At 44.3% G+C, this 15,346-nt stretch overlaps 1 protein-coding gene across 5 annotated transcripts in view; it reads left to right on the forward strand.

The window, feature by feature from the left end:
* Positions 1-1,030: 1,030 nt before the first annotated feature.
* The window catches only part of MAP2K5 (mitogen-activated protein kinase kinase 5), a 111,942-nt gene continuing 97,626 nt past the window's right edge, over positions 1,031-15,346 (forward strand). For 4 of the 5 annotated variants that reach the window (NM_001282348.2, XM_015292099.4, XM_015292098.4 and 1 more), the window contains exons 1-4: positions 1,031-1,255; positions 5,383-5,431; positions 10,029-10,096; positions 14,266-14,335. In NM_001282348.2, coding sequence (NP_001269277.1) covers positions 1,118-1,255; positions 5,383-5,431; positions 10,029-10,096; positions 14,266-14,335 — 325 coding nt within the window. In that variant the 5' untranslated portion in view covers positions 1,031-1,117. Of the gene's footprint in view, positions 1,256-5,382; positions 5,432-8,541; positions 8,679-10,028; positions 10,097-14,265; positions 14,336-15,346 lie in introns of those variants that run through there. The other variant, XM_046899070.1, reaches the window with a different exon arrangement.

The following is a 15,346-nucleotide window of genomic DNA, read 5'->3' on the forward strand; positions in this document are numbered from 1 at the left end:
CAGATCAGAGCGGGGATGGAAGGGTACAATCAGCTCTAGAAACACTACTTAATATTTATGCAAATTTGGCAAATTAAGTTGGCTTTCCCCGTAGTCTTGTAGATGAAGACGACATTTTAGAAACGGTGTGGTTCTATAGAAATTCTTTCAGTCTGTATCCTATTCTTTAAATTGTAATAGGAAATGGATCTGATTGAAATGGACGTGATTGAAAGGCATAGAGGGACTGCGGGTAAAAGGCCGTGCTGAATAGAGGGAAGCCCGTGTGGGCAGCCCGGGTTCCTCTGGTGTTTGGCAGCTGGGCTCTATTAATTTCCTGTGTCAGAACTAAATTACAAAGTTACTGAGCAGGGAGAGAATTCATCTATGTGAATGTCCGTTGAAGGGTTACGGTTTTCTTTTCCTAAAGCTCAATGTAGATTTCTAATGTGAGGAAGCCTGAAGGTGTTTCAGGAGTTAAATCAAACGGAAAGTACAGTTTTTACCCCTCTAAGTTGCTAACGTGAGCCAAACACGGCAGTTTGTCACGTGAGATAAAGTGCGAGATGGTGATAAAGTGCACAGGTTAACGTTCTTCTCCCACTGAACGGAGCAGGAAAAGCCTGCCGCGGTTTGGGGCCGTGGCTGCCGGGACGGCGCCGCGTTTAAACCATGAGGGCAAAAGCCGTGGGAGGCTTTAGGGGAGATCCGCCACACGGGGCGGCTCCGTCACTCTGCGTGCCTGGCGGAGCCAGGCCTTTTCCACACTTTTTTATGTATTTAACGCACAACCGCTAATCTGAAGTGCAGTTTCAACAGCGCTTTTCGTCTTAAAAACAGCGTAATGTAGGGACAAACGCACTCCGAGAGGAGACGCCGCCCCTCAACATGGCGCCGCCCCTCAGCGTGGCGCCTCCCACACCATGGCGCCTCCCCTCAACATGGCGTCGCCTCCCCTCCTTCCTCCTCATTTTTTTTCCCGTTTCTCTCCTCCCCGCTCGTCCGTTTTGGTTCCGGGGCAGTGGGGCGGCCGCGAGTCCTTCCTGCGGGCGGGGAGGGGCGGAGGCGGCGCAGCCCCGGCCCCACAGGGCAGCCCCCGGCCCGCGGCCCCGCAGCATGTGAGCCCGGCGGGGCGGGGATGCTCTGGCTGCTCTGCGGCCCCTCCCGCGCCATGGAGAGCCACCAGGTGCTGGTGATCCGCATCAAGATCCCCGACGGCGGGGCCGTGGACTGGACCGTGCACTCGGCGCCCCAGCTGCTCTTCAGGGACGTGCTGGTGAGTGAGTGCCGCTGAGGGTGGGCTGCCAGCCTCCCCCTGCCCACCAAAATGGGGAAATAATCGCCTAATCAAGCTGGGTTTGGTGATGGCACTGCTCTCTGCTCTCTGGGCTGGTTGAATCCTCAACCCTGAGCTGCCCTGGGGCTCTCCGAAGGCTCTTACTGTTCTCTGGAGTTGCTGAAGCCCGTGAACCCTCTGCCCCTACTGCAGGTGCGGTGGGCACGGCTCAGTGAAACTGTTTTCCTTTTTAGTCTCATTTGTGTCACTTTGGCACCACAGCAGCTGGAGGTATGTGGGCCTTACACTGGAGCAGTTCAAGTGGGATGACAGCAAGTGCTGTTGAAGCTCAAGCAGCAGGAGCCAGAGCTCCTAACTGGGGCTGTGGTTTCTGGGTGTGGGTTGGGATTGGTGGTCTTGGAGGTCCTTCCCAACCCTAGTGATTTTGTAATTTATTTGGGAATTTGTGAAGCTAGAGAGGTGCTCAGGTGTTACAGCTGTGATTTGGTGGCTAGCCCATTGCTTACATGTGAGGCTCTGCAGTTGCCAGTATAGCCCTTAGGGTTTGCCCTGTCAGGTGAGGCCACTGAGTGACCTGAAGGAGCCCGGCAGAGTCCTCAACACCTGAAGTGCAACTGGGCAGACCTGGAATGGCCTCTGGAGCCATCCATGCCAGCAGTGGTCTGCAGCCATGTGGAGGTCATGCTTCCTGAGAGTGGTGGTGTGGAAAATGAGCAGGTCAGGGAGGGTGTGTCAGCAGCTCTTCAGCTTGGTGCATCCCTGGTCAGGGAGGACTCCTTTCACTGCTATTTGGAGAAGCAGTTATGTAGGGGATCTGTCACTGAATGTGCATGGCAAATCAATGCTGAGGGACTGTGCCATACCAGGGGTCACGCAGAGCATTCTTCCTCCTGCTGAGGCTAGTTCCTGTGGTCAGCAAGCCTCGGTTACACAAATATCCACACTTGGAAACCAAAAACTACAGATGCACATGGTGAATGCATTGCTGGTCTTGTTCTGTACTGCTGCTGTAGTCATGCAGCTTCTGATGCTTCCCCTCTCCACACGTGATTTTGGTGCTCATCTTAGATGCAGATTGAGCTTCCCATTTTGCAGCGAGTGAGTTGTTCCTGGTGTAAAATGTCCTAAGGAAAGGGGACAGATTTATGCATCAGGTTCATTGGTGTTGGTGATGGTGATTCTCAGCAGTCAGAGCTGGGCGCCGTGGGGAGCTGTGACATCCTGCTGGAAGTAGGGGATGTGCAGTGCTGTTGTGTCCTGGTAGGTCAGCAGATGATGATGCATTGCTGTCTCAGATGTTGAGGAGGAAGGCAAAAGTGGGACAAACCTTTTGTTGTCCTCCTGCTTTGTTGTGATTTCCCCTCACAGGCAATCGCTGAGGGCTTATGGAGGGCCAATTAAGGATAGTGTGGAGAATTGAGATGTTCCCTATTAAAGTAAATTATGGAATAGCAACACTCTGGTCAGGCCCCACTGCTCCCTGTATCTCCGAGGTCTGGTAGTAAAGCATTCATCCTGTATGCACCCCTAATAGCTGCGGGTGGGTGCTGCTCCCTGGCCTGGGTGCAGCAGGGCTGTGCCTAGCGGTGCCACTGCTGCTCTATTCAGGTTGGGCATTTGCTTGATTACTTTCCTGAAGTGGGTGCTAAGAACTGTTCTTCATAATGTCACTTTAAATATGTTCGGTGTGTATCAGCTTTGCAGACCTGTGAGTTACCAGTAAACAGATTTATTTTAAAGGCACCGCTAAATGAATTACAATGAGCTTATTTTTCTCATCAGGCTGTCTGGATTCATTTGCCTGAGCCGTCAGCAGAGCATTTAAGTGCTTGGTGTTAATTCAGGATAACTTCATGGTGTCATAGTGAGGCGAGATGAGCTCTAACTGATCAGAGAACGGAGTCCATGGTCTCAATGTTTGTGTTGTTCCTAAAGGCCATGCTTTCACGTTTTCTGCTCACCCAAGAAAAGTGCTCCACAGTTGTGCTAGAGGGTGGGTTTGACGGAATTCCTTTTGGCTGCCCTTTCCCTGATGTTTCTCCTCATTGTTAGAGGCTTTTCATGTTGTGGGGTGGAACAGAAGCCATCACATGTGATCCTGTTGGAGCAATTGCTTATGAGCCACAGTATTTTATTCCTTGTGATCTCTGTTGCGATCGTAGAAAACCATTGCACACAATCTGTTGAAATTTAGAGTAATCCTTTAAGCCTGGGTCACTGTGAGGTCTGAGGTGTGCAGGTCCTGTGCGGCAGCTGAGGGAGCTCATCGCACACACTGCTCACATGGCTTCTCTGCAGTGCACTCATTTCATAGAAATACTGAAAGTTGCCCAGAGCAGAGCTGTGTGGCTGTTGGGGGGGACTTTTTGACTGCTGGCATAAGGCTGTGAACAGCTCTTGAGTGGTATGCTGCTGTTCCTCGTTTTAAAGACATCCCTGAATGAGGAAAAGGATATTATAAAAGAATTCACCATTGCTGTCGCAGTGCCATCACAGCTGTGGGAGTTGCAGAGCTCTCCTGGCAGACCTCGAGGGCCTTCACTGCCCCTCCCTGCACCGTATTTACACACCTCTCAGTCTGCAAACATCCCCAGACGGGCTGCTTTTCTCACAGCCAATTTTACCTCCGTGTAAGTGTGCTCCCACACTGATGTTTTACAAGTGGCTTAAGCCTAATGCAATTACAGAGTGTTTGCCAAGGAATTTTCAGTGTTTAACTAAATAGATTTAGAAATAATTAGTTAACAGCACAGTCTTCTCTAATTTCTTGTTAGGGACAAAGGGTGCAGCTCACCTGGCTTTTGACCCAGTACCTGCAGAGCTGTCCACCCATTTAGCCAGAAGGATTTGGGTTAATATGGCAGCATTTGGGGTTTTGCTGTGGCCAGGTGGATTTCCACTCGCTGTGGTTGGAATCACTGGGTAAGCTGTATTGCACAGCTTTTGTCTTTTTGCCTCAAATTAATAGTTTAAATGGCAGTTCATTTATTTTAGCGTCTGAAAGGGAGAGACGGGAGAAAGTTTTGAGAAATATTATTTGCTTCAGTTAGCTCTGTGGAAATCTTTGTTGCTTCTCATTATATTAATTGTGTCTCTTTAACATTGCACAGAATGTTTAATTTCCTGCATTCAGATGAAGGATATGGAGAAAACAGAAGTGACAGGACAGTGATTGCTAAGGCTTTGATACGGGGAGTGCTTAGCACCCCGAGATGCTCACAGTGCACGTACCGCAATAAATATTGCTGTGCATTAATTTCTAATCACTTTGTGACGCTGTCAGCAGAGAGACTGCCTGACATGAGAAATCAGGCAGCAGGAAGAAGAAAACCATGCTGTGCATTTCTGCCATGCCCCGACATGACATATTGCAGCCGCGCCGAGCTGACAACGGCACATGCACTGGGAGGCCGGGATGACTTAAATCCCAGCAGAACGTTTCACTGAATTCTGAGCGAGTGCTGGGGGTGAAGAAAAGACTTCAGGGAAGGAGAAAAGAGAGAGGGGGAAAAAAAAAAGAAAAAGCAGTTCTCCATATGCAACTTCAGCTGTAGAGGAAGGGTTTGTGTTCGGTGCAAAGCAGGGCTGTGGAGGCTGCCCCATGTTTCTGGGCGATGGGACAGGGGATGGAGGTGTGCACTGAGGTCACCCTGCAGGGTCAGAGCGTGTGGAGAGCTCTCCTTCCAGCACTCAGGGCAGTGCAGGAGGACTGAGACAGAAAAAACTGTTTTCTCGCTTTAAAAGCTATTCATAAACCTCTGGTTTTATGACATCCATGAGTTAGATGTGCATTTTTCCATAACCCACGGGTAAAAATTGATCCGTTGAACTGCAGCAGCGGATGACAACTGGTTTGTTTGCAATTATGATTGAGTTATTTAAAAAGAAGAAGGTATTCCTGGAGGTAACGTGGAGAGGAGGGGGGAGAGAGCAGTGATTTGCACTGATTTGTGGTGTGCACTGATAAGTTGGTGATTTTGGGGCAGCGGTGAGGTGCAGGACTTGAGGTCTCCTGCGTGCAGCTGGGGAGCAATTAGGATGATTTACTCTGAATCGTCTCAGGCGTTTCCCCTTTGCTACGTAGCTAATTCTTCTTTACATTTTAGGATGTCATCGGTCAAGTTCTGCCAGATGCAACGACAACAGCGTTTGAGTGTAAGTATGACTTGTATAAACGGGTTTCTTGGTCGCTTTATAGGGTTGTCATTTTTTAAATAAATAATGTTTATGTTCATTATATGTTACAGTTAAATATTTATGCAGTAATGCAAGTTTAATGATGATACTTGACTAAGTAATATTTTATTATTTAATCACAACTTGAGTGAGCATATTTCCACAATACAGCTTTAATTACCAGCGTGACCTTCCCATGCTCTTATTCCTCACTGCAATTATATTGCTTGAATTAAATGAAAAGTATAAAGTACCTGTAGGTCTGAGTTGCAGATTTTATCCTCTTGTGGGAGAAATCAAAGGAGTGGTAGTTTTTACAGAAATATGGCACAACATAGAGTTTTATTACCCAGTATGGCAGCATGGCTGTATTTGTACCTCCGGTTTCTGCTAGTAGTGGGGAATTGCTTCATTTTTTTCCTTCTGCTGGGCACAGGCTCTATATGCCATCTCCCTGTTACCTCCCTTGTGTGCAAGAGGAGGAGGTATGGATGGATAGAATGGAATCAGTAAGGTTGGAGAAGACCTGTAAGATCATCAGGTCCGACCATCATCTCATTGCCACCATGCCTGCTGATGGTGTCCCTGATACTGAGCTTCAGCTCCTGAAGGAGGTAAAAAGGCTGCAGGACATGCCACCTGGTCAGGCCTGGGAGAGGTGATAACTTCTAGAAGGCCCCGTGGGTCTGATTGAGAAGAACAGCTTGTGTATGGGGTCAGAGCAAGCTGCAGGTTGGGATTGTCCCTTCCAGCACTTATACCTCGTGTATGGGGATGTGTCATGCTTTTGTTGAGCTAGGAGAGCTCTCAGTGGCTGTGCTAGTGTGGATTTAGTCCAATGCTGACATACTCAACCAGCACCATTTCAGCTCTTCTCTCGGCACTCTTCTTATTTTTGAGTGGACTCCATGGGGAGTTGTCCTGTCTGAAGAGCAATAAGGTGCCAAGGAGAGTCAGGTAGCGATGCTGAAGGTGAAGGCAGATAGGACAGCATAGGGCCTGGCATTCTTGTTACCATTTCTCCCTTTTCCAAGGCCTTAAGGTGAATTCTGAGTGTGGATAATTAAAGGAAGTTGTTCTCTGAGCCTTCAAGTACCACTTAGTTCTCTCCATTGTTCTTTTCACGTTTGTGTTTTGCCCTCCTAAAATACTAGTGACCTAAGAATGGAAACCTTGCCTTTTAAATTTTTTTTTTTAATATGATTTGTTATTTTACTATTTTTCTGAACATCCCTCCCCCATCACCCATTAGCTCTCTTTGAACTTCATGCACCAGTAGCAGCCAGTGCTATCAGGGCAGTAGCCCATATTAATGGTACCATGTGTAGAACTTTCCTGGAAATACTTATATCATCGTGTCTTCCAACATCTGCTTCTGTGCTTTCAGTTCATGTCTCTAGTCTGTCATTTACATCTGCACAAAACCATTTCCCCTGCCATTTAACTGGCATCTAAAATATGTTATGTATATTGATGCCTGATTTTTCTGGTTACTTTATCCATATCGGATGCCTGGATTTTTCCAGCTTAAGCTTCGTTCTCACCTGCTTCAGTGCTTCTTCAGATGTGGATAATTGCCATCTCGTGTAGCCTCCTCAGCTGTTTGTTCGGTTATTGTTATCTACAGTGCATCGCCCATTGCAGCTCGTACCTGGGGCTGTGCTTCTCCTGCTATTGGACCTTTATGTGGATTTCACCACCGTATCACACATTGCTACAAATAAAATCGCTAACAACATATGGCCTGTTATGATCCTTTTATCCAAACTCTGCCATTTTGTGTATCTGTGACATGCTGCAGATTTTGAGAAGATTGCTTCATAATATTTGTTTACCATCTGCTGCATGCTATTTGGTATCTTGCTAGGATTTCTTCCTCCATTTTAAGTAACATTAGCAAAATCCAGCCGGTACGTTGGATTTTTTGGTTCTACTTTTGCTTCCCTAATGTGCTGGAAAATCGCATTGCTGTGCTCTAGGCAAGTAGAGAAGCCTGGAAATCTTTGTGAACCCGTGCATTCTGTCTGGCTACTTTGGGGCTGTGCCTGCTATGGTAAGACAGCAAGGGATTCTGCACTGAAAAGAGAAATACGTCCTGATCTGGTTTTGCTCTTTTCAAACGTTGCCTGACTACTTTAGAGTTGGCTTTTCTAATGCCAGGTTACAGTTCCTGCTTTTTCATCAACACACTTGAAATTGAGTTTATTCTCTTTGCACCTTTATCAGGACTTTTATAACTCGGAGAACTCTGCAGTTAATTTCTTATCATTTGAAAGGAAAAATATGTGATGTTTAGAAATGCTTTGCAGTTGGGCTCTAGGAGTTCTCCAGCTTTTATTTCTTCTTTTCAGTGGTCTCAGCTCAGTGTGTCCCCTCAAACAAAGCCTGTCCAGAGGCTTTTATTTCATTCTCTGACATATGTTTTCCTCTTTTGTTTTTCACTCCAATCCCTCTTTGTTGATGCACAGCTCTGTCTGCGCTCACTGTAGAGCAGCTCCTTCAGTTCTGCTCCTGCAGCACGGCTGTGCCTTGGGTTTTGGCCAGCGAGCAGTTCTGCAGCTCCTCCTCCTCTCTGCCTAAAATGTTTCCAGGCGAGGAAGCATTGCGTTTCAACTCGCTAACTCTTCTTAATCTTTTCATCACTCATGACTTGCTGCAGGCTGGTAACCTCAGCAAGTAGTTGTAGCAAGCTGGCAATCCATCAGTTAAACTTCCACAAGGCTCTTGTAGGACACGGCTGTGCCATCTAGTTCTTCATCCAGCTTTCATGTTCCAGTGGCCCATAGCTCTTTCCTGGTACGTTTTTAAAGTGCAATTCCAAGGGTTTTTTTTATGTTACTTTTTTTTTTCTCTCTTATTTGTCTTTTGTATTTTCTCATCTGCATTGTTTTTGTTCTTCTCTGCATCCTCAGAATGAGCTGCTTAGTTTTCAGAGCCAGAATGAACAAACTCTTTCTCAGGGGAATCTTAATTAGTTGATTTAGGTCTGTTCCCAGATTCTCATGCAGGAGTGAGCTCTCATCCAGGGAAACAGAGTCACCTTTCATGTGCTGGTGTGAGGTGTGAGGGCTGTTTGCAGGGAGCATATTTAGCAAAGCTGCAGACAGACTTCAGGCTCTGCTTGTGAGCAGGAGCTTATCTGTTCCAGTCCCAAATCCGTATCACAGGATCACAGCAATTGAAAGGGACCTCAAGAGATCACGGAGTCCAACCCCCTGCCGAACAGGTATAATTGAGTTCACTCTGTATCCTCAGCTTTTGATGTTCAGTAGGGGTTTGTAATAGTTCAGGTATCCCAGCTCAGGTGGGTCTGAGGTTCATCACAACAGATGCTTTCTGACCAAAAAGGCTCACGGTCCAAGGGGAAAAAAATAAGTGTATAACGGGAGTGTACACCAACACGCTTTGGTTTTTCATAAGTATCTAAGGTAGATATTTAGATTGCAGCAAAAATTGGAGACAGATCATTAAGCCCTCCCTTCTCTCCAAAGCTGGAGCAATAAAAAAAAATGAATGTCTTGCTACGGGTTTGGAAGGGAGGGGTCTGTGCCCACAGCCGGTGCCTCATGCAGCTCTCCTGGTGCTGAGCATGTGCAAACTGAGCTGTTCTCTGGGACTGGAGGAGAGGACAGGGCTGGTTGCTGCAGCAAGCACAGTGTGTGCCATCGGAGCATGCTGCTGTTCCAGCTGGTGTGGTGGGGGGATTTATCCCCCTGTTGCATCTGCACCTGCTGGATCTTGCTGTATGTCTTTGGGATGGCTCTTCCTCCACTACACCTTCATACTTACTACTCCTTCTAAACACCTTGCTCTGCTGGAGCCTCTCCAACCTTTGCTCTGATTCTGTCCCTACAGCAGGGCCTCAAGGCCAGAAGTGCCTTGTCCCTGTGTCCAGGGCTCTCACCACGGAGCTGTGGTTGCCCCATGGTCAAAAACACCAACTGCTTTTGCTTGTTGGCACATTGCTGTCCTCCTGTAAATGCATTTCCCTCTATAAACATGTAGATCTGTGCCCACTTCTAAGCTACAGTTTAAGTCAATGTCTCTGTGTCATGAAGGTAATGTGGGTGGGAGGACCTTGGCATCAGGCAGGGAGGCTGAGGCTGGTGAGGACAGCGGTGAGAGCAGAGGGCTTCTCTGGAAGGAAAACAGATCACTGTAAATTTCAACATAATAATAATAACTTCTGCCCGAACTTGACTCCATCTGGGAAGATCAAAACACATGAAGAAACCTTGCTTTGTGTTTGCTGTGTTGGAATAATGGCTCAAAGGGATTTGGTATGGGGTTTTCAGCTTCTGGAGAGGTTATGGCAATAGAAGAATTCTTGGAAGTGAAGTCTTGAGCGTTTCATTTGTGCTTCCCTTTTATATGTAATTGTTGTCTTTGTTAATTAATATTTGAAGTCACCGTGTGTTATTATTCCCTGAGTACTTAGTTACCTGTGTGATTGGCTTATGTATTCTTATTTTCATTGACTTGAAAGTGTCCAGGCAAGAAAACCCAACCACCCTTGGACTTAAAAACGTAGATCTCTTTATTCCATTGCTCATGATGTAATGCATTTCTTTGTTAGATGAAGATGAGGACGGTGATCGGATTACTGTCAGAAGTGATGAAGAAATGAAGGCCATGCTGTCCTATGTAGGTACAGTATGATAAATGCTGATGCTTTCCATGTTTATCAGCTTCTGTTCATGTGTTTTTGCATGTATCAAATCGTTAATGTGAGCTGCAGTATTCACAGTGTAATATTAAGCGTAGGTGTTTAAAAACTCCATCATGTGAGATATATGGTCATGCTTGACTTTTTAAAAAAAGACTTGTACACTTACTGATCATATCATAAACATTAAGAATAATGCATCTTAATGACTTTTGCATTAGGTATAGTGCAGGCTAAATGGACTATCAATTTCTTGTATTTTTTATGCAGTACTTAAAGTAACGGCTCATTAAAAATGAACCCCTGGGCTCTAAAAATTTTTCAAAATCTACTTTCATCTGGAGACTGTTTCACCCCTCCTAACCGAAGAGTTTCATTGTAGCTTCAGGCTCAGTATTCATAGAGGATTTAAAGACACATTTTCTGTTTTTTAGTATGAGAAATGTTCAGGTCTGTATCTTTATGCACATAGATATATGTAAAATCTGTCAAGATACCTATAAATATAAAATCAGACTACAGAAATAAAGCATTCAGTTACTTATTGAAACAGAGTAATTTCAGTATAGCTTAGGTGTATGTTTCAAGTTGCAGATGGAAGTGAAAAAAATCATTTAACCTATTCTTTCAAATGAAATGGATAGCAAGAAAATAGCAAGTAAGTAACAAATGGATCTTTTCTAAGTCAAATGGAATGGCAGTTCCTTGCAAAGTGCGCTCCTGATTACGTGAATGGCACTAATGTCAAACACATCAGTGCCAGCCATGGCTGCTTTGGTTGGAGCCAGTGAATGCAGCTCTGTTGGAGGACTCTGATTGGAGAGATTTGGGGCATTGCCCCAACTGCATCCTGGGGTGGAAGAAGGGCAGCATCCCAGGGCTGAGCTCTGGAACCGCTCGTGTGATTTTCTTTGCAGAGGAGGTGAGACCATTACATTACCGGTCGGGTATTGAAGAACACCAAAACAGCTTTGGGAAAGAAAGGAAAGGGATTTTATGCTTGTCTGTTGGGTTTGGTATTGTTTGATACAAGTAGATTGCTGGCAGTGCTTCCCCAGTGGAGTTCTTTGCTTTTATCACTGCTCCTCACAAAGTATCTGTCGCTTTGCCGTTAAACTGGAAAACTCACACTTTCCTGGCACAGCCTTACAGTTAATCACACCTTTGTGTGTTGTCATCTCTTTCCTATCATCACCTCTTTCCTATGCTTCCAAGCTTACTGGTGAAGTTTCAGTGCATTGCAGTTATCATTGCTCAACTTTGCTTTCCCCTAAAAAATATGGGATGTCTTTAAATGACTCCTTTCCACTTCTGCAGCTTTCCTTTTGTGGAAATGTTCATTCTGAACTTGTTGGCCACTTCACTGCTGCCTTGCAGTTGGAGGTTTCCTTTCAGATTAAGAATGAATGCATAATTCTCTGAGATTACAGATATGTTCCATGCAGACATGATGTTATCGTTGGCAGAGCTGTTCTGAGCCATGCCCAACCATTCATCTTCGGGTTTTTGGTTTTAGCATTTGACAGCAGGAATGCTTTTGGACAGTTCTGGAATTACTTCAGAGTACACAGAAATACTTTGCATTGTGCCCATGCAAATGTTGTGGAATGGTGAATACAGCTATTTTTCTGTTGCGCGTTGCACTTAATTAAAGATGGGCATTGAGCAGTGGTGGGGTTGCACTTTAGCTGTTGTCTTGTATCGCTATAAAAAGGCAGTAATTTTTTTGACAGCCTCTGATTGGAAAGTTGCTTGCAGCTTTCTGGAAGCAAGGGGTACATGCTCTGGATCAATAACTGGCAAATTTTCCATTAAAAAGAATACCTGAACAGTGTTCCAAATAGCCACTGGCATCTTAATTTTCCACGGAAACCTCAAATGCTCATATGTGGAGGACAAGTCATTTTCAGACAATTTTTCCAGACTACTTGTTAACAGTTATTGCTGTCCCAAAAGGTTGACAGCTTACATGATTGATATTTCATTTACTTGTCATCACCGGTTGAGTAATGGAGAGGGCCATGCTTTCTTCTCTCCCTTTTTTTTTTTTTTTTTTTTGGTAAGAAATGTAGTTTTGTGTATGTTCATTTTGGTTTATTATTCTGGAGAATATGTAATATCTGTTTATACTGTATGTGTATGTCTCAAGGTCATAGAGTGGCACCAGGAAAGTAGTAGTTAAAAAACAAACAACAACAAAAAAACAACTTTTTGTTTTCTTGAGCAGTTATGGAATATCTATTAGGTTCAGGCAGTGTCTTTTTATAAATGGGAATGGCGGCATGGGAGTGGGTGTGGCTTGTTATTCATGGCCCCCCACAATACAAAATAAGGCTGCAGGTAGTCCTGACTCCCAGAAAAACCCCACTGATTCTTTCAAAGTGATGGGCTTCTGTAATGAATAGCTTTGCTTTGTATAAACACAGTGAAAGCATGCATCGTGGGGTTGTTTAAGATGTGGATTTATATGTTTACATACTACTATGAACAAGATACCCTCCTCAGAAATCTTGTGGTGAGACTTTAATGAGGGAAGTGCTTTTAGCAGCAGGCATTGTGCTAAATGTACACACAGGAGGTGGGGCTGGACGGATACTCATGCCCTCAGCAATTTTCTTCATAACGATTTTTTTGTTAGAAGAGGAAATTTCTTCCTTTTTCTTAGCATGAATTAATAAAAAGAAATCAGAGAAAAGAGAAGTACTGAAATGTTTATTTGTGAGAAGCTTTTGGTCTGTTGCAGCAGGTCATGGTCTATGCGTTGTAAAGGAAACAGAATGTGGTTCTGCACATATAAATTGACTGTGGTGCCCATCTAAAAATCTGCTTAGTGTAGTTCACATGTTTAATCCCATTATCAAAGAGAGAAACGTTTTGTAACGTTCGGTAGCTAGTCAACTGCTTGCATTTTTTAAGTTGTGTAAGTAAAGAACGCTTGTGTTGTAGGAAATCATTGGTGTGAGCAAAATACTGGTGTTTCATCCAGGCTTAGAATTTTTTTTCCCGTTGTCATCCAGTCTTGCCAATTTGAGTAATAGTATCACAAGAAGTGGTAACAGTGACATTCTGAAGTCTTAGACCACACTCAGGTGGTGAGAATTAGCATGAAAGTCAGTGGAGCCGCACTGATTTATGCCATGGAGATCTGGACCACCGCCAGCGTGTTTGCTTCAAAGATGCACGGGGATTGCCAAAGAAATGTGCTTTGTGATGTGCTCTTGATATTTAACACATCATGGTGAGAGGAGATGTGTCGTTTACAGGCAATGCCTGGGGGAAGGTCTGTCTGCTGCCCCAGGGCCGCTTTGCTTTGTCACTGGTCACACGGTTCTGTGTTCTGATTGGTGGGTGCCCACTGCTTCTTGAGGAAGGTCTCCTTGAGAAAAAGCTTTATTCAATCCAAATATTCATTTCATTGCTTAATACTACTGTTCATTCTCATGCCACATTAGGTATTTTCTATTTTCCTAAATATTGATGTTTTCGGATGCTTTTGCATCGCTCTTGTCTGTGTTCAGCCTTCCTTTAGCAATGTGCTTTCCCTGCAGGTTGCTCCTGGTGGTCCCAGTAGAGCACAAGTGCAGTAGTCCAAGGTCTCCCGATGGCTGCAGTGGCTTTTCCATACCCTACTGTGCATTGAATGAAAACAATAAGGGAATGTGTGACTTCTCTGCCTATATGGCACATGGCCCCAGTTGCCCTGGCCATGCTTCAGCACTGCCAATTCTTGGATAGCTCCCAGATTCTTTTCTCCCTTGGAGCTTCCTTAATGTTTTTTTCTTTCCCTTGTACTATACTTATTTCCTCGTTTGACTAGTTTTCCCAACTTCTCCAGGCATGGCAGCTGCTGTGTTTTCTGTAAATGTTGCATTTGCTCAGTTTGCTGCAGCGTTCCCAGGTTTCAGGTGAGCCTGAGATGCGCATCGTTGAATGAGGAGCAGATTCCTATGCTGCTTGTTGGCACCGCTTGGTTGTGTTTCTTTCATTCCACTTCACCGTGTGAACACTACAAGTGGTGAGGAAGCATTGCAGAGGCTGATATCCATAATGGCAGTAAAAAAATGTACAGTGAACTAAACAATCCATAAGTGCACTTACTACTGTTCGTACATTACTGAGTAATCTCTTTTTTTTAATCTCTTTGCAGTATTACTCCACTGTAATGGAACAGCAAGTAAATGGACAGTTAATAGAGCCTCTCCAGATATATCCAAGAGGTAATGCTTAACAAATTCTAATCAACAATGATTATATCAGTAAACTGTTTCATCAACAGTTATGTTTTCGAGAGGTTTAAATGCACATAACATGATGTTTACCTCTTAATTTGGATACAAGAATTCATTATTGTGGGGAGTGTAGTGAAAACTACATTTATTGCATATAAAATAGCTAATTTACTGGAGTAAATTAGACTAACAAGATTCAGTTTGCATAGTACATATTTATGTACATTTAAGAAACTCATTGACGATGGTTCTGCGTGTATTCAAATCAAAGCAGATGAATAATTTAATTTTTGGGTACTTAGAAAGATTGGATTTTTTTATGATTTTGTTATATATTTTAATATGATTAATCATCGTAACAGACTTAGGGAATGTGACGTGTCACTGTTAAATGGGATCCTGTCTATCACAGAAGCTCTGTGTATGACACGTTTGAGATTTGGGCAGTTAGTGCAGTATCATCACGATCACAAATGCTTTAATAGTTCTCCAGAACAGAGAAAGATGCAGTCAATTATGTGGGCTGAGGCAATTGAAAAATAGGTCACTCCGTCCTGAACAAAAATCTGTAGGCAGCTGGCCAGGTTTTTGGGAACGTGCTGCACTCTCTGAACTCAAGTAATGGTTTAAGAAAAGAGACTAATCCATTACATAATTCCACTGATTCATTCAGATTCTCTCAATATCCAGTCTTTGAATCTGGCTCTTAATTGATGAAACAGATAAGCTTTAAATTCTCCAAGTAAATCTCCCAGCAATAAATTAATTGAAATAATTAAAAATTAAACTACTCTCACTTAACTGATATTATACAAATAATCATACCATGAGTTTCCCAATTAAACATTCTAGACTTCCATTACTTACAACTCTCTGAAGTTTGAATTGGGCAATTAACCAACACTCTTCTCAAGCACGTGCTAATAAGGTCTCCAAAGGAGGCTGGGCTTCCAAGCAAAAAGAAGTCTGTATGCAAGGGGAATGCAAAGGGGGTACAAC

The sequence above is a fragment of the Gallus gallus genome, chromosome 10, assembly GCF_016699485.2.
Source record: "Gallus gallus isolate bGalGal1 chromosome 10, bGalGal1.mat.broiler.GRCg7b, whole genome shotgun sequence".
Lineage (NCBI taxonomy): Eukaryota > Metazoa > Chordata > Aves > Galliformes > Phasianidae > Gallus > Gallus gallus.